Source organism: Salmo salar, chromosome ssa04 (genome assembly GCF_905237065.1).
Source record: "Salmo salar chromosome ssa04, Ssal_v3.1, whole genome shotgun sequence".
Taxonomy (NCBI): domain Eukaryota; kingdom Metazoa; phylum Chordata; class Actinopteri; order Salmoniformes; family Salmonidae; genus Salmo; species Salmo salar.
Window position 1 is genome coordinate 68,851,283 of NC_059445.1, and position 21,812 is coordinate 68,873,094.

Sequence of the window (21,812 nt, forward strand, 5' to 3'; positions counted from 1 at the left end):
GTTAGCCAGCTAGCTAACGTTAGTGCCACAACAAATTGAAATTCGTAACATATCATAAGTTTAGCAAATTTGTTACATATCATACAAAATGGATGATGGACATCCATCCACAAATTAATACATATCATACGAAACGTAACATATCATACTAAATGGTGTGTCTCAGATTTACATACAGAATAATACGAAATGCCCTGAGACCAGTTTGGTGCCAGAGGGGATAGATGGAGACAACCAAATAGAGTAACCCAGAGGTCATATTACACCCATCTATTTGTGAAATTTCAATTAATCTACGGAAGGTAAACTGCTAACAAAAATACCTATTGGATAAAGTATATCTCAATATAAGAATATGTTGATATCAATGAGGTGACTTTGCTGAATTATTTTATTTGGTAAGGGGGAGGGGGTCTGCTCTTTTAATTACATTTAGTTAGCAGTTTTATAGTGTCAGAAGGATGATGAAAGGTGACGTAATAGTTGTTCGTGGAACACCCAATGATACACCCTGCGCCTTACAATCAGTTTCTGCATCAGTGATTGATCAGTTGAGGCCCTTGCAGCTCCTAAGGAGAGAGAAACTGCAATATTAACACTTCTATACTTCCTCTGCCACCTCTGATCTTAATCTGTACTACCGTAATAATTTAGAGTTCTTAATGCAATGGGTACTTAAAGTGACATTAAAAGTTTGTCAGATGTTTTCAGACCTCTAATGTCATGGGACGTGGTTTCATCTTGACATTACTTTACTTTTGAGGTGTGAAAAGATGGAGCAAACTTCCATTTATGAGTGAAATGTCCCTTTAAGGTAACCAAATAAAACAAGATTTTTTTTAACCTATATTATTCAGCAAATAAATGCCAATTTACCATGCTATCAATCCCCCTTCCATTCATCAAGAATGCTGTTGTCTGTTTTTAGTGAGAATGGATGTGGGGGCTAACAGAAGTGCTCTTCTTTATACAGATGATGGGCAAGTTGAGTTCCAAAATGTAAATGAGAACATCCAAAACAACAAAGGATAGTGCCTCCTGTTCAGTTTTGTCAGGCTTTCCGATTTTGATAGTATACCTCTCGCTACCACCCATAAACCATGTTGATGTCCAAATACCAGAGATAATATTTATCATCCTACAGATAGATGCCGTTTTTGATGAAAAATCTATGGTTTTTGTATAGGAAAAACAATGATATGAGCGAAAATCCCTCTTTCCATGAAGTGTATTTTGCCCATATACACTGTTGAGTCCCAAATTACAGCCCATTTAGGGCTGTTATGGTGACCATATTACTGCCACACCGGCAGTCACGAGTCACGATGGCAGTCAAATTCCACATGACCATTTAGCCACGGTAATGAGGCTTCTCCAAGCTCTGATACTGCTGATGGTCATTAGTACCCTACCAAACTTCCTACCTGCCTGATACTCAGCACTCTAATCATGCTGACATCAATGCAAATGAGTGCCATGAATCAGGCCTTCATGGTTGAATTGCTGCAAAGAAACCCCTACTAAAGGACACCAATAATAATAAGAGACTTGCTTGGGCCAAGAAACAAGAGCAATAGACATTAGACCGGTGGAAATCTGTCCTTTGGTCTGATGAGTCCAAATCTGAGATTTTTGGTTCAACCGCCGTGTCTTTGTGAGACACAGAGTAGGTGAACGGATGATCTCTGCATGTGTAGTTCCCACCGTGAAGCATGGAGGAGGAGGTGTGATGGTGTGGGGGTGCTTTGCTGATGACACTGTCTGTGATTTATTTAGAATTCAAGGCACACTTAACCAGCATGTCTACTACAGCATTCTGCAGCGATACGCCATCCCATCTGGTTTGAGTTTAGTGTGACTATGATTTGTTTTTCAACAGGACAATGACCCAAAACACACCTCCAGGCTGTGTAAGGGCTATATGACCAAGAAGGAGAGTGATGGAGTGCTGCATCCGATGACCTGGCCTCCACAATCACCTGACCTCAACCCAATTGAGATGGTTTGGGATGAGTCGGACCGCAGAATGAAGGAAAAGCAGCCAACAAGTGCATCTGTGGGAACTCCTTTAAGACTCTTGGTTGAGAGAATGCTAAGAGTGTGCAAAGCTGTCAAGGCAAAGGGTGGCTACTTTGAAGAATCTCAAATATAAAATATATTTATTTTGTTGAACACTTTTTTGGTTACTACATGATTCCATATGTGTTATTTCATAGTTTTGATGTCTTCACTATTCTTCTACAATATAGAAATTAATAAAAATAAAGAAAAACCTTGAATGAGTAGGTGTGTCCAAACTTTTGACTGCTACTGTATATTATTTAGTATATGTAAAGACAACATTAAATGAAGAATAGTCTGATGGGTGACAATATTAGCCTATCACTTGTGAATTATGCCCAGCTTGTGCATTAAGGCAAGAAACAGAGCACAACTTTTTTTTGCGAATTTTATCAAATCATAGTCATATACCTCATGTATCATAGCCCATAGGCCTATATGTTTTGATAAAGTTTGAATCACAACTAAAGTGGCCCAATAACTTCTTAAAATTAAGACATTAATCTGATGTATAACCGGTGTAGAGCCTAACTGACATACATAGGCTGCGTGTGAGTTTCACGTTTAGGTAAGATAATTTTCACCATTAAAATGGACCTTTATAATACAGTTGAAGTCGGAAGTTTACATACTGTCACAGGCCGGCTCATAGCCTGTGGCAAAAATGAGAGGACATCAACAACCGATATAGGCCAATTCAAAAAGTTATTTATTATCAAACAAAATTATTAATTCTAAACAAAAGAAAAAGGAATGAGGTGTGGAAATGTCATAATGTAAGGTGTATGTAAGGTGCATGGATGCGTGAATATGTGTGTGTGAACATGACTGAGTGGAAACTAAATAAACCAACAAAGGAACAAACAAAACAGGATCATACCTGGAGGAGCAGGGAGACAGAGAGCAAGCCAAGCGAGAAGAAGAGAGAGGTTAGGGGAGCAGTTGGTTAAATACCCTGAGCCCAGGTGGCTCCAATCACCCCAGCTCCAATCACTAACGACCCTCCTCTGCCTGCAGGAGGAACCGCCCCTGCACTGCAGAGGAGGAGCCGTGACAATACACCTCAGCCAAATACATTTAAACTCAGTTTTTCACAATTCCAGACATTTAATCTAAGTAAAAATTCCCAGTTTTAGGTCAGTTAGGATCACCACTTTATTTGGAGAATGTCAAATGTCAGAATAATTGTAGAGAGAATGATTTATTTCAGCTTTTATTCCTTTCATCACATTCCCAGTGGGTCAGACGTTTACATACACTCAATTGATATTTGGTAGCATTGCCTTTAAATGGTTTAACTTGGGTCAAACGTTTCGGGTAGCCTTCCACAAGCTTCCCACAATAAGTTGGGTGAATTTTGGCCCATTCCTCCTGACAGAGCTGGTGTAACTGAGTCAGGTTTGTAGGCCTCCTTGCTCGCACACACTTTTTCAGTTCTGCCCACAAATTTTCTAAAGGATTGAGGTCAGGGCTTTGTGATGGCCACAACTTTGGAAGTATGCTTTGGGTCATTTTCCATTTGGAAGACCCATTTGCGACCAAGCTTTAACTTCCTGACTGATGTCTTGAGATGTTGCTTCAACATATCCACATCATTTTCCTTCTTCAGTACGCCATCTATTTTGTGAAGTGCACCGGTCCCTCCTGCAGCAAAGCACCCCCACAACATGATGCTGCCACCCCTGTGCTTCACGGTTGGGATTGTGTTCTTCAGCTTGCAAGCATCCCCTTTTTCCTCCAAACATAACGATGGTCATTATGGCCAAACAGTTTTATTTTCGGTTTCATCAGACCAGAGGACATTTCTCCAAAAAGTACGATCTTTGTCCCCATGTGCAGTTACGAACTGTAGTCTGGCTGATTTTTTTGATTTTCTCATGATGTCAAGCAAAGAGGCACTGAGTTTGAAGGTAGGCCTTGAAATACATCCACAGGTACACCTCCAATTGACTCAAATGATGTCAATTAGCCTAACAGAAGCTTCTAAAGCCATGACATCATTTTCTGGTATTTTCCAAGCTGTTTAAAGGCAGTCAACTTAGTGAATGCAAACTTCTGACCCACTGGAATTGTGATACAAGGAATTATAATTGAAATAATCTGTCTGTAAACAATTGTTGGAAAAATTACTTGTGTCATGCACAAAGTAGATGTCCTAACTGACTTGCCAAAACTATAGTTTGTTAACAAGAAATTTGTTCAGTGGTTGAAAACGAGTTTTAATGACTCCAACCTAAGTGTATATAAACTTCCGACTTCCACTGTAAATCAGTACATGCATAATCGCATTTGCCATCACTTCTGAGAACAGTGTATTCCCGCTAATTGATTGGATATTGGAACATCCACAGTTAGGACAAGTTGACCAATATAATAGGTCAACTTTTGTATGATGGGGTTTAGTAGATTGACATACTGTAGGCTAGTGCTTTTGCTGTTAGTTAGGCTTACTCATCTTTTTGGCTGACGAAAGTAGGCTAAATGTGGACAGTTCTAACATCAATATGCGCCTCGGAATTTGATAACAGATGCGGATGCGGATGCGTCTACCTTCATTCACTTGTAGCCTACTTCTTAGCTGAAATGCCTGTGAGAAGGACCCCATCACGTGACTGGGCATTGGCTACATCTGAGAGAGCCATGTGAGTGAAAGGTGCTTCGGAGCAAGGCAGCCGGGAGAAGGGAATTATAATCTGCCTATTATACACTGCTCAAAAAAATAAAGGGAACACTTAAAAAACACAATGTAACTCCAAGTCAATCACACTTCTGTGAAATCAAACTGTCCACTTAGGAAGCAACACTGATTGACAATACATTTCACATGCTGTTGTGCAAATGGAATAGACAACAGGTGGAAATTATAGGCAATTAGCAAGACACCCCCAATAAAGGAGTGGTTCTGCAGGTGGGGACCACAGACCACTTCTCAGTTCCTATGCTTCCTGGCTGATGTTTTGGTCACTTTTGAATGCTGGCGGTGCTTTCACTCTAGTGGTAGCATGAGACGGAGTCTACAACCCACACAAGTGGCTCAGGTAGTGCAGCTCATCCAGAATGGCACATCAATGCGAGCTTTGGCAAGAAGGTTTGCTGTGTCTGTCAGCGTAGTGTCCAGAGCATGGAGGTGCTACCAGGAGACAGGCCAGTACATCAGGAGACGTGGAGGAGGCCGTAGGAGTGCAACAACCCAGCAGCAGGACCGCTACCTCCGCCTTTGTGCAAGGAGGAGCAGGAGAAGCACTGCCAGAGCCCTGTAAAATGACCTCCAGCAGGCCACAAATGTGCATGTGTCTGCTCAAACGGTCAGAAACAGACTCCATGAGGGTGGTATGAGGGCCCGACGTCCACAGGTGGGGGTTGTGCTTACAGCCCAACACTGTGCAGGATGTTTGGCATTTGCCAGAGAACACCAAGATTGGCAAATTCGCCACTGGCGCCCTGTGCTCTTCACAGATGAAAGCAGGTTCACACTGAGCACAGGTGACAGACGTGATAGAGTCTGGAGACGCCGTGGAGAACGTTCTGCTGCCTGCAACATCCTCCTGCATCACCGGTTTGGCGGTGGGTCAGTCATGGTGTGGGGTGGCATTTCTTTGGGGGGCCGCACAGCCCTCCATGTGCTCGCCAGAGGTAGCCTGACTGCCATTAGGTACCGAGATGAGATCCTCAGACCCCTTGTGAGACCATATGCTGGTGCGGTTGGCCCTGGGTTCCTCCTAATGCAAGACAATGCTAGACCTCATGTGGCTGGAGTGTATCAGAAGTTCCTGCAAGAGGAAGGCATTGATGCTATGGACTGGCCCGCCCGTTCCCCAGACCTGAATCCAATTGAGCACTTCTGGGACATCATGTCTCGCTCCATCCACCAACGCCACGTTGCACCACAGACTGTCCAGGAGTTGGCGGATGCTTTAGTCCAGGACTGGGAGGAGATCCCTCAGGAGACCATCTGCCACCTCATCAGGAGCATGCCCAGGCGTTGTAGGGAGGTCATACAGGCACGTGGAGGCCACACACACTACTGAGCCTCATTTTGACTTGTTTTAAGGACATTACATCAAAGTTGGATCAGCCTGTAGTGTAGTTTTCCACTTTAATTTTGAGTGTGACTCCAAATCCAGACCTCCATGGGTTGATAAATTTGATTTTCATTGATTATTTTTGTGTGATTTTGTTGTCAGCACATTCAACTATGTAAAGAAAAAAGTATTTAATACGATTATTACTTTCATTCAGATCTTGGATGTGTTGTTTAAGTGTTCCCTTTATTTTTTTGAGCAGTATATTTAGCCCAAGGGCACATCAGCCACTTTGGCCGCAAAATACATGTTTTTTTTTAGGCGGCATTACGGCTACACAAGGATGCCGCCGGGAAATTTGAGGCCTGGTGAGATTATTATCAAGTGCTTGTCAAATTGTGAATGTGTCAAGTCTACTCCAGCTCCCCCTCTCCAGCGCTCGATGTACTACGCACACCTGGCAATCATCATGAGGCACATCTGAACTTCATCACTCCCTGATTACTTCCCCTTTATCTAGCACTCCGTTGTATTAGGTAGTATTGTTTCCTGTTTTCATGTTTAGACGGTACTCCTGTTTTTGTATTCACTCCATGTTCGTTCCTGTGCAACCAGAGGGAAATAAATTCTAGATCACCTGTACTCCACACACAGAGACACGTACAAAGCTCTCCCTCGCCCTCCATTTGGTAAATCCGACCACAACTCTATCCTCCTGATTCCTACTTACAAGCAAAAATTAAAGCAGGAAGCACCAGTGACTCGGTTAATAAAAAAGTGGTCAGCTGAAGCAGATGCTAAACTACAGGAATGTTTTGCTATCACAGACTGGAACATGTTCCGGGATTCTTCCGATGGCATTGAGGAGTACACCACATCAGTTACTGGCTTTATCAATAAGTGCATCAAGGACGTCGTCCCCACAGTGACTGTATGTACATACCCCAACCAGAAGCCATGGATTACAGGGAACATTCGCACTAAGCTAAAGGGTAGAGCAGCCGCTTTCAAGGTGCGGGACTCTAACCTGGAAGCTTACAAGAAATCCTGCTATGCCCTGCAACAAACCATCAAACAGGCAAAGCATCAATACAGGGCTAAGATTGAATCATACTACATCAGCTCCGACGCTCGTCTTATGTGGCAGGGCTTGCAAACTATTAAAGACTACAAAGGGAAGCACAGCCGTGAGCAGCCCAGTGACACGAGCGTACCAGATGAGCTAAATCACTTCTATGCTCGCTTCGAGGCAAGCAACACTGAGGCATGCATGAGAGCATCAGCTGTTCCGGACGATTGTGTGACCACGCTCTCCGTAGCCGACGTGAGTAAGACCTTTAAACAGGTCAATATACACAAGGCTGCGGGGCCAGACGGATTACCCGGACGTGTGCTCCGGGCATGTGCTGACCAACTGGCACGTGTCTTCAATGATTTTCAAATCTCCCTGATTGAGTCTGTAATACCAACATGTTTCAAGCAGACCACCATAGTCCCTGTGCCCAAGAACACAAAGGCAACCTGCCTAAATGACTACAGACCCGTAGCACTCACGTCCGTAGCCATGAAGTGCTTTGAAAGGTTGGTAATGGCTCACATCAACACCATTATCCCAGAAACCCTAGACCCACTCCAATTTGCATACAGCCCAAACAGATCCACAGATAATACAATCTCTATTGCACTCCACACTGCCCTTTCCCACCTGGACAAAAGGAACACTTATGTGAGAATGCTATTCATTGACTACAGCTCAGCGTTCAACACCATAGTACCCTCAAAGCTCATCACTAAGCTAAGGATCCTGGGACTAAACACCTCCCTCTGCAACTGGATCCTGGACTTCCTGATGGGCCGCCTCCAGGTGGTGAGGGTAGGTAGCAACACATCTGCCACACTGATCCTCAACACTGGAGCTCCCCAGGGGTGTGTGCTCAGTCCCCTCCTGTACTCCCTGTTCACCCACGACTGCATGGCCAGGCACGACTCCAACACCATCATTAAGTTTGCAGATGACACAACAGTGATAGGCCTGATCACCGACAACAACGAGACAGCCTATAGGGAGGAGGTCAGAGACCTTGTCGGGTGGTGCCAGAATAACAACCTATCCCTCAACATAACCACGACTAAGGAGATGATTGTTGACTACAGGAAAAGGAGGACCGAGCACGCCCACATTCTCCTCGACGGGGCTGTAGTGGAGCATGTTGAAAGCTTCAAGCTCCTTGGTGCCCACATCAACAACAAACTATAATGGTCCAAACACACCAAGACAGTCGTGAAGAGGGTATGACAAAACCTATTCCCCCTCAGGAAACTAAAAAGATTTGGCATGGGTCCTGAGATCCTCAAAACGTTCTACAGCTGCAACATCGAGAGCATCCTGACTGGTTGACGAGGGAAGGCGGGTGTGCGTGATGGATGGCAGGAGTGTGTGATGCAGGGCAACCTGGCGGCCTCAAGCGCCAGGGGGAGGGAAGAGCGGGAGCAGACGTGACAGTACCCCACCTCCTCTTGGGGCGCCACCCGGTGTCCCACCTGGGCGAACCAGCCGAGACATGGGCAAGCCGGTTGGGGCCTGGAAGCCTGACGAACCGGCAGGAGCATGGGAGCCTGAAGATCCGGCTGAGGCAAGATGCCTGTCGATCCCGCTGCAGAGAGGGAGACCGATAATCCGGTGGAGAGTTACGTGGGAGCCGCCGAGCCAACCGAGGCAAGGAAACCTCTCGAGCCAGCCAGGGCGTGGAAGCCCGACGGGCTGGCTTAGGCACTCCCAGTTCCATCAGCGCCAGAATCAACCTCAACGTCACCAACAAAACAAAAGACAAAAAAAATGAAAACTCCTGGACCGGCTGGGCGAACATGAACTGACGATCCGGCTGAGGCCCAACGTGGCATGGGCGCAATCTGAGCCAACCGGGGCAAAGAAACCTCTCAAGCCAGCCAGGGCGTGGAAGCCCGACCAGCTGGCTAGGCAACCCCGGTTCCAACAGGTGGTGACCCAGAGCCGATGCCACCATACCAACCGGAACGCCAGTACTCCCCGATGCTTCATATGTATGGTGGCTGCATTCTGTCACATAAGTTGACGCTGGAGAGACGAAGCAGCTACGGGGAGTAAAACATTTAATAAATAACGGACATGGAACGAGACAGGAACAGCGTCAGCAAACTAATACTAAAGACAATAACAATACAATGCAGCCACGGGGAACAGAGCTGGGGAACTGACAAATATAGGGGAGGAAATAAACAGGTGATAAGTGAATCCAGGTAAGTCCAATAACGCTGATGCACGTGACGAGGGAAGGCAGGTGTGCATGATGCAGGGCAACCTGGCGGCCTCAAGCGCCAGGGGGAGGGAAGAGCGGGAGCAGACGTGACACTTAGAATGTATTAAAAATCCAAACATTTATCCCAACATTTGTATCACAATGAAACTGCATTAATAACTCTAAATTAAGCAGATAGGACCCGTTTCTTTGTTAACCGATCAACACAAAATAGCCGCATGTGCGCACTTCCTTTGAAATCATTTTTAGAAAATATACTTACTTCATCCTATAAAATTATTGTAAAATAATGCCACGGAATTCTAAGCAATTATTATCTGCTAAATGAACTACTGAAGCCCACAGCCAAATGGCATAGCCATATCAGGTCCTAACATAAGCATTACAAGGGCCTGCTCCTGCATATCTTTCAGATTTGATCCTGCCGTACATACCTACACGTACGCTACGGTCACAAGACGCAGGCCTCCTTACTGTCCCTAGAATTTCTAAGCAAACAGCTGGAGGCAGGGCTTTCTCCTATAGAGCTCAATTTTTATGTAATGGTCTGCCTACCCATGTGAGAGACGCAGATTCGGTCTCAACCTTTAAGTCTTTATTGAAGACTCAACTCTTCAGTAGGTCCTATGATTGAGTGTAGTCTGGCCCAAGAGTGTGAAGGTGAACAGAAAGGCACTGGAACAACGAACCACCCTTGCTGTTTCTGCCTGGCCGGTTCCCCTCTCTCCACTGGGATTCTCTGCCTCTAACCCTATTACAGGGGCTGAGTCACTGGCTTACTGGTGCTCTTCCATGCCGTCCCTAGGAGGGGTGCGTCACTTGAGTGGGTTGAGTCACTGATGTGATCTTCCTGTCTGGGTTGGCGCCCCCCCTTGGGTTGTGCCGTGGCGGAGATCTTTGTGGGCAAGTGTAGGTTGGTTTATACTCGGCCTTGTCTCAGGATGGTAAGTTGGTGGTTGAAGATATCCCTCTAGTGGTGTGGGGGCTGTGTTTTGGCAAAGTGGGTGGGGTTATATCCTGCCTGTTTGGCCCTGTCCTGGGGTATCGTCGGATGGGGCCACAGTGTCTCCCTCCTGTCTCAGCCTCCAGTATTTATGCTGCAGTAGTTTATGTGTCGGGGGGCTAGGGTCAGTCTGTTATATCTGGAGTATTTCTCCTGTCTTATCCGGTGTCCTGTGTGAATTTAAGTATGCTCTCGCTAATTCTCTCTCTCTTTCTTTCTCTCTCTCGGAGGACCTGAGCCTTAGGACTACCTGGCCTGATGACTCCTTGCTGTCCCCAGTCCACCTGGCCATGCTGCTGCTCCAGTTTCAACTGTTCTGCCTGCGGCTATGGAAGCCTGACCTTTTCACCAGACGTGCTACCTGTCCCAGACCTGCTGTTTTCAACTCTCTAGAGACAGCAGGAGTGGTAGAGATACTCTGAATGATCGGCTATGACAAGCCAACTGATATTTACTCCTGAGGTGATGACCTGTTGCACCCTTGACAACCACTGTGATTATTATTATATGACCCTGCTGGTCATCTATGAACATTTGAACATCTTGGCCATGCTGTTATAATCTCCACCCGGCACAGCCAGAAGAGGACTGGCCACCCCTCATAGCCTGATTCCTCTCCAGGTTTCTTCCTAGGTTCTTTCTAGGGAGTTTTTCCTAGCCACCGTGCTTCTACACCTGCATTGCTTGCTGTTTGGGGTTTTAGGCTGGGTTTCTGTACAGCACTTTGTGACATCAGCTGATGTAAGAAGAGCTTTATAAATAAATTTGATTTGATAAGGACACCTCATAGTATGCTATTCTGTTGTTCTGAAATAGATTACATTTCCTTCATATCCTGTTTCTTTAGACCTTTCTAAAATAAATAATGGATTTATTGTGATGGTGTAGGCCATATTAAATTCATTTAATAGACTTTTTAAAATGTAGATGTTCCAAAGGTCTGCATCAGTGGCTTGTAGGCTATGCGTGGAAGCCAGGAGATGCTAAATGTGTTTGTGCTAATTAACGGTCAATTACAGTGAGACAGGCAGTTATTTTCTTGACAATCACAGGCTGACCAAACTTCATGACTGCCACAGCCCTAACCCTATTCCCTTTATAGTGCACTACTTTTTACCAAGGCCCAAATAGCACTATAGGGGAAAGGATGCCATTTAAGATGCAGACCTTACTCAGCAGTACCATTAGAGAAGGGCCCTCCTCTCTATGCCCCTAATACTGAGAACAGAGGAACAACAAGTGGCTTCAGACTGAGGCAAAGTATAAGCGTTCAGTGGCCAGGGTAAAACCTGAATAGCCTAGGTCTTGCCATGGCATTGTCAGCTCATTTTGGCCATTTCCATTCCAGAAGTGTATTTGAATAAGCTTAAGTGACGTTCTAAAGGGACATTCATGTATTCATTGCTGCACTTGGAATTTCACTCATGCTTAGAAGCTTACTATGCACGTTTTAAAAGTAGTCTCACTACAAATCCAGAATTGTGCAGAAAATAAACAAGATGTGTGTTTTATTTTCGGTACAATTGTTCTACTAAACACACACACACACACTGCTGTTGTGTTGCTTTGTTGTGCAGTGCACCCAGTCCTAGTAGGCCCTGCCTTGGAGGAATGTCTGTGTGCTCTTTCGGGGGACGTGCCCAGAGTGGACAAATCATGCTAATTGTCTGGGAGAGAAACAGAGCGTTAGACCCAAGATGAAGGCAGAGAGGGAGGATCTCTCCAAAGCCATAGCCGCTCCTCAACTTTTGCTGCTCTGGTGTCTTCTTGTCTCACCTCAGTCAGGTAAGGGAAACTTTCCCGTTTTTGGAAAACACATCTGTGCTGACTTAAAGGAATGTGTAGTGTTCACTTGCAAGGCTAAGACAATGTGGGTAGGAAGTATTTAGAGTGGAGTGGGCAAGTGTAGGTTGGTTTATGCATGTTTTCTGACTGACGTATTTGTTTGGCTGATAAGTTGGACACATACATTTTTGTGTTTTTCTTGTCCTACTAAATTATGCCTACTTTTGCTTGTAAATTTGTTCATGTAAATTCATCTATTCAATAAAAAAAGATTACTGTCAATCATTCAACAGCCCCTAATAAGACCCCTATTATGAATTTAAATGTCTCAGAATATTTATTGAATTAATTTGATTAGCATATATGCATAGGTACCATATAAATTACAAAAACAATTATATAAAACACAATTTCCATGTCAAACAAGCAAATAAACATTTCCTTGTTGTGTACTAGCTTATATTCTGAAAAAAAAACGTTATTTAAAACATTCAAACTGACTGCACAATGCCACACAGTATGTATTTTTATTACTATTGCTCAATTACTAGAAAGAAAATGAAACTCTGATGACACTCATAAAACTATACATACTCTGTGGATTTAAAAATAGATTGATGAAGATATATTATTTGGCAGAAAGCAGTCACAATGGGACCCAGATTCAATCCTGGAGTAAAATGTACTTTCAATGGACATTGAAAGTACATTGAGAACGGTTTTTAGTCCAGGACTGCTTAATCTGGGTTTGGGAAACTGGCAAATAGGGTTTAGACTTTAGAGAGTATAGGTGTTCGTTCTGTACAAAAAGCTATTTAGTTCATATCAATGGTAATTGATCTCTGTAGAGCCCATGTGGAACCTATGCTACTCAGATGTCTTCCGGTTGGTTCAGCAGGTTAGCCAAAGCCCTCCACCAGTATTCACTGTGATGTCATTGAACCAAACTGCTCTGTGAGAATGGCACAATCAGAGGATTCTCCAAGATGAGAGGATCATGGTTAGAAGACAGATGTTGGTTGGTATGAGGTTGGAGAAGGACCTGAGCTCAGGCTATTGAGGTGTGACCTAGATACATAAATGGAAAGCTATACGACGAATTGATCATTTTGTACATATATAATTCTAATTGTATATGAGATATAGCAAAAAGGTGTGCAGACTCAAACATAGAAACATGATACTTGGTACTTTTTGAGGTGCGATTGTGTCATGTTGCGGTTGTGTTGTCATCAGCAGAATCACTGGGGCCCTCTGTCTTCGGGCTCAGCCAATCGGGGAGCTTGTGTTGCTCTGAGGCCTCTTTTCATGGGCTGCCAGGAAGGAAATTGGTCCAAACAATCCCCCCTTTTGTCAGCTCATCACAGCCGTCCAAGAGGACTGCAAGCCGTTACCACGGCGATGCAGTGCTGCCACGCAGGCTCCATGCAGCGCACTCTGCCCCGGCGGAGGAGGGGGCCCGGTGCCTACAGTCAAGTCATCAGCAGCCTGCCGCCCACAACAACAGCCAGCAGAGCTAGTTAGAGTCCATTGGCTCTCACTTTATAAGCCCACTCTGATCACATACTGTAGGCTATCAAAAAGAAACCTCTGGTCAATCAACTCTGAAAGGATTTCTGCAAAATCTGTTGGCCATAAGTTAAACGGTTTGAAATATGCCTTGTAGTGAACTTATTGAACTAGCTAACGGGCTAAGAGAAATCTTAGCATAACCCAGACAATGACCTGCTAACAATGTCACGCCTTCTAGCCACAAATGCTTGAATAGAAGCATGTCACTTAATCAAGGACGGTTTAGACACGACTGGGATGGTGGTATTGGTGGTGTAGAGATTGTGGACAGTCCAATATTTTTCTGAATACTAACCTTCACAGTGTAATGGAATAGGAAAGGTCCACAGAAGGCTGCTGAGGGGAGGACGGCTCATAATACTGTCTGGAATAGACCGAATGGAATTGCATCAATGTCACGATCGTCTAAAGGAGTAGACCAAGGTGCAGCATACTTAGAGTTCCACATGTTTAATAAATATGAAACTCACCAAAACAATACAGATGAAAACGAAGCGTGACGTTCTGGGCTGCTCACAGGCAGCTACACAAACACAAGATCCCACAAAGCACAGGTGGGAAAAGGCTGCCTAAGTATGATTCCTAATCAGAGACAACAATAGACAGCTGCCTCTGATTAGGAACCATACTTGGCGCAAAACAAAGAAATACAAAAACATAGAAAAAGGAACATAGAACGCCCACCCTAGTCACACCCTGGCCTAACCAAAATAGAGAACAAAACCCTCTCTATGGCCAGGGCGTGACAATCAAACACTTGGAAACCATGTGTTTTATGTATTTGATACCATTCCAGTAATTCCACTCCAGCCATTACAACGAGCCAGTCTTCCCCAATTAAGGCGCCACCAACCTCTGAGGGAAGTGGGCCAAGTGTCCTTGGGTACACGATCTGGGTAAAGCTTGTTTGTTGGATGTGAAATGGCTATCATTTCAATCGGTGAGGTGACAGAGGGTCCCTGGTTCGAGCCCAGGTTAGGGCGAGAAAAGGGATGGAAGCAACACTGTTACACTAGGCCTATTTAAAAGACACTTGTAGCAAGCTGAAATGGCATTGCAGGTAGGATAGACCTGTACCCCATTGCAATGTAATGCATGTATCAGTTTATCCATGTCACACATGCGTGTAAGTGGTGGAACACATGTTCCATTCGTATGAACTGAGACGTGTATAGAATAGAAATCTGCTAAATATACAGTATAACCTGAATAAATAGACTCTGTTCCATCTCCTCTGGGTCCAGGAAGTGTCAAGGGGGTCAACATCACCAGCCCTGGCTCTCTGATCCAGGGCACGTTGGGCGGAGAGGCACTCCTCTCTGTTCGCTACAGCAGCTCCAGCCCCGACGCGCCAGTCATCAAGTGGCAGCTGAAGAGGGACGACAAGCCCGTCACCGTGGTCCAGTCCATCGGCACCGAGATCATTGGGAACCTGAGGCCCGAGTACCGGGACCGCATCCTGGTGTTTGAGAATGGCACCCTCCTACTCCACAACCTCAAACTCTCTGATGAGGGCACCTATGAAGTGGAGATCTCCATCACGGATGATACTTTCACCGGAGAGGGGAGTATCGACCTGACTGTGGATGGTATGTGGTCCATAGTGTAAGCAAGAGCCTATCTCCTGATTCTGTAGCGCGAGGCAGCTTGATGTACAAGTAAACCCCTTGGACAGGATACTAGTCTATCACAGGGTCTTATCCCCCAATCCATCTCCGTAATGCAGAGATACATTGGGTACAATTTTTAGAGTCTTTGGTATGACTTGACCCCCCAAACTTCCAATCTCAGAGAAGGCACTCGATCCACAAGGCAATTGAGATGGTTGATGCATATTTTAGTATAAGTTTACTTGTCCTTTATGACATGACTTGCTTGTAGGAACTGCTGGGATTGTCTGTGATAAAACCAAAATATTTTTTTCCTTTTTTTTTATACAGTATTTCTCACACATTTGTATGACTGTAACATCGGATGAATTGTCAAGGAAAGTGCAGGGGACAATGGTCCAAAACATGTTGTTCTTGTAAAGTCATTGTTGCAATGAGGGTCACCTGAGAAGTTGTTAATGTACACCTGAGCTAATTTTTTAACCCATCATATCAGTATAACCTTTGACCCAGAAGGAAGAGACATGTCTTGACGTGTCTGACTACTATACTTATTCTCCATAGAGCCCATATCCAGACCTTACGTCCACATGGAGGCGTCCTCAGTACTGGAGCTCAGCGAGCACTTCACCCTCAACTGCTCCCATGACAACGGAACCAATGCCAAGTACAGCTGGCAGAAAGGAGGGAAACTGTTGACCAATGAGACGCGTCTGCAGCTGTCACCTGACCAGAAGCTCTTGACCATTGTGCGGGTGCTGATGGTGGATGATGACATCTATGGATGCGCGGTGGAGAACCCTATTGGGAGCATGAAGAGCCTGCCCATCAAACTCACTGTCTACAGTAGGCTACACAGTGGCACTATAGGCTTGAACCAGTGGCAATTCAAAGTCACAATCTTTAATCCGGTTTTAGGTCAAATGGCAACGTTGCCACATGCTTTGCTATAAAATTGAGGGATGAGGCTGGATAACTCCTGTAATAATCTCTGGCTATTTAACCCATGATATAGGCGACTTTAGAAAGTACTCACTAAATAAATTGAAATAATTTTCATAATGTCATCTCAGAGTGCTTTTCCCTTATAGTCCTACTTGTCACTGGTTCAAGCCTAGGGCGTGCAACAAATACTTCACTGAAAAGCAAGTCCTTGTATGTGAGAGAAGGGGTGAAAAAAAGGCAAATGCAAGCAATAGATCGTTTTTTTTTTTACTAACTGTAGCCTAATGTACCAGCAGCAAAAAGATAATGAGTGGGAGGGAAGTTGATCACTGGCCATACATCCAGTACATGACTACATCACAAAGACATGAGTGTGTGCGTAGGAGGACGGGGGAGGAAGTACATGCTGTAATTCTGCTTGAACATATTGTTAAGTAGTTCTACTGTGCTGTTTGTTTTCCTATGTGGATGCGTCCCAAATAGCACCCTATTCTCTATGGTGCACTACTTTTGAACAGAGCCTCGGTGGCCCTGGTCAAAAGTGAACACTAAATATGGAAAAGGGTGCCATTTGGGACAAAGCCTATGACCCTCCTACCCTCCTGACCCTCCCCCTGCAGGGAGGAGTTCCCTCTACATCATTCTCTCCACCGGGGGTATTTTCCTCCTTATCACCTTGGTTACGGTGTGCGCCTGCTGGGGGCCGTCCAAGAAGTAAGAACCAAACACACTTTTGTCTCACTCTCTACATGTTTCTGGATGCTTCGGTCTGTTCATGGTCCTATGGGTTGGGAATACAGCAAGAAGATTAGTAACATGGCAGAAGCATATTGATAGACAAGTTCATTAATGAAATCCAGTTAACTTGATAATAATTATTGAATTATACAATTTAGTCAAATTTGTATTAAAATAATAATTACTATTTTATAGTACAATAATTGTACTGATATACTGTAGTGTTAAATAGACAAAATGCTAAATTTGACATGAACAATGTTGTTTTGAACAGTTTTATACTGTATAATTTAAGCACACAGTTGATTCTCACATACAGTATATTGTATGTTTATTGTGCAGAGAGCGGCAGAAACAGCAAATGAAGCCCAGAGGTTTGGCAGGACTGCCAAGGCATTTAATAGAACACCCTGATTATTCCCCAATCAATCATGCAGGTAAGGAACCTAATAATTACTTGTATTTATATTTCCTATTTATTCATAAGAATTATAAATTGTTGTGCTACACCAAAGGTCTTCATCCAATGAATGTTTCATCCTGTACAGTTGACGTTGTACCAAAAATGATGACTGAACATGAACGCAAGAATCCAGTGGCACTCTACATCCTCAAAGAGGTACCTCTTTTTAAATAACAAAAAAGCTGTCATCAGCATCTGACTCAAAACATAGCTAATAATACATTTGAATTTAATAAATCAATAAAAAGCCCAGAGACACTGTGGGGACTTGTAGGTTTTTATTTCTCAACCCTCATTCAGGTGTTAAGATGACTACAATATCTCAATGTAGAAAAAAATACAGCCAGTATGTATTGTTTGGAACCTGTTCAGAGCATTGTTTGTGTGTCTGAGTATTGACTTGGTTTCCCTTGTTGTAGGATTTCCCTCAGGGCGACCATGACTCACCCGGCAACATGGGCCTTGGCCCCTCCTCTGAACCACCCAGCAGCCCCCCCGGCTACAGCAGCTCCCTGCCTCCCTCCTCACGCTCCCCTGAACCCCCCGCCCACTCCTCTCGCGGGTACCCCCGCACCCCGATCAGCTCCCCCCCTTCGCATCACAACAAGGTGCAGGGCAAGTCTTCCACCCCCTCCCCACCCCGCACTCGAAGCTCTGGGCGCATTTTCCGCGCCCCAGTGGGCATACTGCCTGCCAGTCAGTTGGAAGAGCCCGCCCCCACACTGGAGAGCAAAGGTACCACTCTACAAGTCCTGGAGGGATGAAGTGTGTGCAGACTTATGTTTCAGCCCAGCAATAAGACATCTGGTCTAAATTGAAAACCGTGACTAGTTGAAAAAGGATCGTATTCATTAGTCACCAAAGGGAACAAAATGGCCTGAAACAGGGATGGACTAACTGGAATTTTCCAATAAGAAACATTCATTTTCTTTTTTCTTTGCAAAAAGTTATTTTGAGTGCCCTAATGAATATGGCACTGGTGTGGTGAAGCTGGGCCAGAAAAAAAGCTGCCACAGTGTGTCTCCTGTTGTCTACCCCTGGTCAACATGTTCTTCCCCCCTCCATGCCTTGGTGCTGTAGAGAGACATGTTTACATGGTGACTGTATGTATATATGTAAATAGATTTTATATGACGTTATAGTGCAGTAATGTTTGTCTCAGAACCAAACACAGCACTTAATCATCTCAATAGGTTTGTAAATACACTGTCATCCTCCACAACTGTATGGGTCAGGTTTAGGTTTTAAGTTATGACACGTTAGTTAGCCTATTGTTTTTTCTTCAATTCTATTATGTCCTATTCTTAAGACCTGATCAAATGTATAAAACCTCTCTTTAAAGATACCCATTTATCCATATATTGGTACATTTTGTATTGTGTGGATGTTTGTAATTGAATTAATCATTTTCTTTGTTATTGGGTATCATAGCTGAATAATCATTCAATGTTTTTCCTTTGTATAGATTCATAGAATTATTAAGAAAATCAAAGGATACATTGTACATATCAGCAGAGATGTTCATTAAAGACGTGATGAGGAGGAAATATTGGTTGTCATTTATACATTTGTCTCACTCAAAGTTAAACTTTAGTGAATGTTTGAATGTTTCAAACACTTTATCCTCAATATTGTCAGTTTGCATCTTCAGGTGAGCATGCATTTTTGCCATTTATCTATGCAGAAATTAATTGGAAAAATAAGTTAGTGTAGCAGATGGCAATCTGTGAAACTCACTCCTTAGCCTGAAGTGCCTCCACTTGCGCTGCTGAATAGCTACTTTTTCAGTGGTACGACTATATAAGACCCTTTGAGAGGGCAGTTACGTGTGATAGCGAGGCAGAGGTCCTGGGTTCGAGCCTCTGTATGAGTGAATCAGGAGGAAGCTGTACCCGCTAACCAAGCAGCGTGACGTCTTTTACAATGGTGCCGTGTTCCGGATCATCAGTTGGGCTCAGCTCAATGATGGGGTCGCTGTGGAGTGGGTTTGGGGGGTGAATGTAGCAGATGGCGATGTGTGATACTCACTCTTCAGCCTAAAATGTCTCCACTTGTGCTGCCGAATAGCTAGCTTTTAGGTGGCGCAACAGGGTAAGATGCTAATGGAGGGTGGTCAGGGGTGTTAGCAAGGCAGAGGGCCTGGGTTCGAGCCTTGGTATGAGCCGAATCAGGAGGAAACGGTACTCGCTAAGCAAGCAGTGTGACTTCCTTAACATTAGCTTACGTGGGACTTCTTCAGACAGTGGTAGGCTGCACCCATCGTTGTCGACATCAATGCAATCTCTTCATCTCTCTCCACAGAGAATGTTTGTGCCCTGCAATAAAACAGAGGGGACATACTTTCAACAACGTACAGTACAAGCTTTATGTAATTTGTTCCTTTTTGTCAAATGCTCCTCATTCTGTTCTCACACACACACAGATAATTTGTTTGCTGATTCACAGTCATAGGACAATAGTACGCCTGTTCAGTGACCACTACAGTTGAGGCATGGAGAAGAAAGAAAGTGATTATTCTGCCTATCCCAATATATACACTACCGTTCAAAAGTTTGGGGTCACTTAGAAATGTCCTTGTTTTTGAAAGAAAAGCAAATTGTTTTGTCCATTAAAATAACATCAAATTGATCACAAATACAGAGTAGACATTGTTAATGTTGTAAATGACTATTGTAGCTGGAAACGGCTTTTTAAAGGAATATCTAGCCCATTATCAGCATCCATCACCCCTGTGTTCCAGTGGCACGTTGTGTTAGCTAATCCATGTCTGTGTTCTTTTGCCCATCTTATTATTTTATTTTTATTGGTCAGTCTGAGATATGGCTTTTTCTTTGCAACTCTGCCTAGAAGGCCAGCATCCCAGATGCTCTTCACTGTTGACGTTGAGACTGGTGTTTTCCGGGTACTATTTAATGAAGCTGCCAGTTGAGGACTTGTGAGGCGTCTGTTTCTCAAACTAGACACACTAATGTACTTGTCCTCTTGCTCAGTTGTGCACCAGGGCCTCCCACTCCTCTTTCTATTCTGGTTAGAGACAGTTTGCACTGTTCTGTGAAGGAAGTAGTACACAGCGTTGTACGAGATCTTCACTTTCTTGGCTATTTCTCGCATGGAATAGCCTTCATTTCTCAGAACATGAATAGACTGACGAGTTTCGGAAGAAAGTTATTTGTTTCTGGCCATTTTGAGCCTGTAATCGAACCCACAAATGCTGATGCTCGATACTCAACTAGTCTAAAGAAGGCCAGTTTTATTGGTTCTTTAATCAGAACAACAGTTTTCAGCTGTGCTAACATAATTGCAAAAGGGTTTTCTAATGATCAATAAGCCTTTTAAAACAATAAACTTGGATTAGCTAACACAATGTGCCATTGGAACACAGGAGCGATGGTTGCAGATAACGGGCCTCTGTACACCTATGTAGATATTCCATAAAAAAATGTGCCGTTTCCAGCTACAATAGTCATTTACAACATTAACAATGTCTACGCTGTATTTCTGATCAATTTGATGTCATTTTAATGGACATACAATGTATACGTTGGAGAGTAAAGACATTACAAAATTTGTCCACAGAACAGGGAAAGATTATTACATGCCTGTTGTTACGTGTTAACGTGTTGTTACTATGTTTTCTCACGAGAAAACTATGTCACTGTGTACTTGGACTTTTCAGTGGGCCTAAATCAAACGGCCTATTTCCATAGATGGAAATTAGTTTATATAATGTATTAGTATCTGACCAGTGCAGAGAGAGTAACACAGCTGAAGACTAGCGCAGAGCAGACGGTCTATGGTCACGACAGGTACACCAAAAGCTGGGCCTTGGGTACTGGCTCATTCACTGCTTACATTCCCGCTCTCTCGGGAAAAGTGTCTTCACACACATAGGCAGCTGCGACAGCAGGTGAGAAGGTGGACTCGAGCCGTGGACCCAGCAGTGCAGACGAGCACCAGGTCAGCGATGTGTGTATAGTGTGTGTGTTCAAGCTTTGTCAATGGTTTATAACCTAATCAAAAGCCTGGCCTTTAGTCGTAACGGCAATATGCTGTCCACCACTATTTTGCTGCTTTATTACCATGTATCAAATAATTGCACCTCTTTTAATCGTGGAGGGCAGGGAATAGACAGGGAGAGGTTGAATACATCTGTTCAACAGATTCTAACAGCCTAAATATAATTTTAATCAACTCACTTTCATGCCTAGGGTGCTTCTGAGCAGGTTTTGAGCAGGCTAGACTGCGCATGTTTGAGTCAAACTACATTTTGATGGACACCTGGTACGACCATTCAGATCTCTCTAATCCAGAAGAAAC

At 44.1% G+C, this 21,812-nt stretch overlaps 1 protein-coding gene and 1 long non-coding RNA gene across 2 annotated transcripts; one reads left to right on the forward strand and one right to left on the reverse strand.

Moving 5' to 3' along the window:
• Positions 1-12,022: 12,022 nt before the first annotated feature.
• On the forward strand, positions 12,023-19,042 carry LOC106603736 (hepatocyte cell adhesion molecule). The gene is made up of 7 exons (XM_014197780.2): positions 12,023-12,167; positions 14,984-15,328; positions 15,914-16,195; positions 16,915-17,008; positions 17,375-17,469; positions 17,581-17,651; positions 17,915-19,042. The coding sequence occupies exons 1-7, from the start codon at positions 12,080-12,082 to the stop codon at positions 18,257-18,259; spliced, it is 1,320 nt and encodes a 439-aa protein (XP_014053255.2). The 5' UTR covers positions 12,023-12,079; the 3' UTR covers positions 18,260-19,042.
• LOC106603737 (uncharacterized) lies at positions 16,548-21,777 on the reverse strand. Its single transcript, XR_001328484.2, has 3 exons — positions 21,692-21,777; positions 19,720-19,810; positions 16,548-17,075 (listed from the first exon to the last, which is right to left on the reverse strand). It is a non-coding gene; the product is annotated as an uncharacterized lncRNA (long non-coding RNA).
• Between the last annotated feature and the right edge of the window lie 35 nt (positions 21,778-21,812).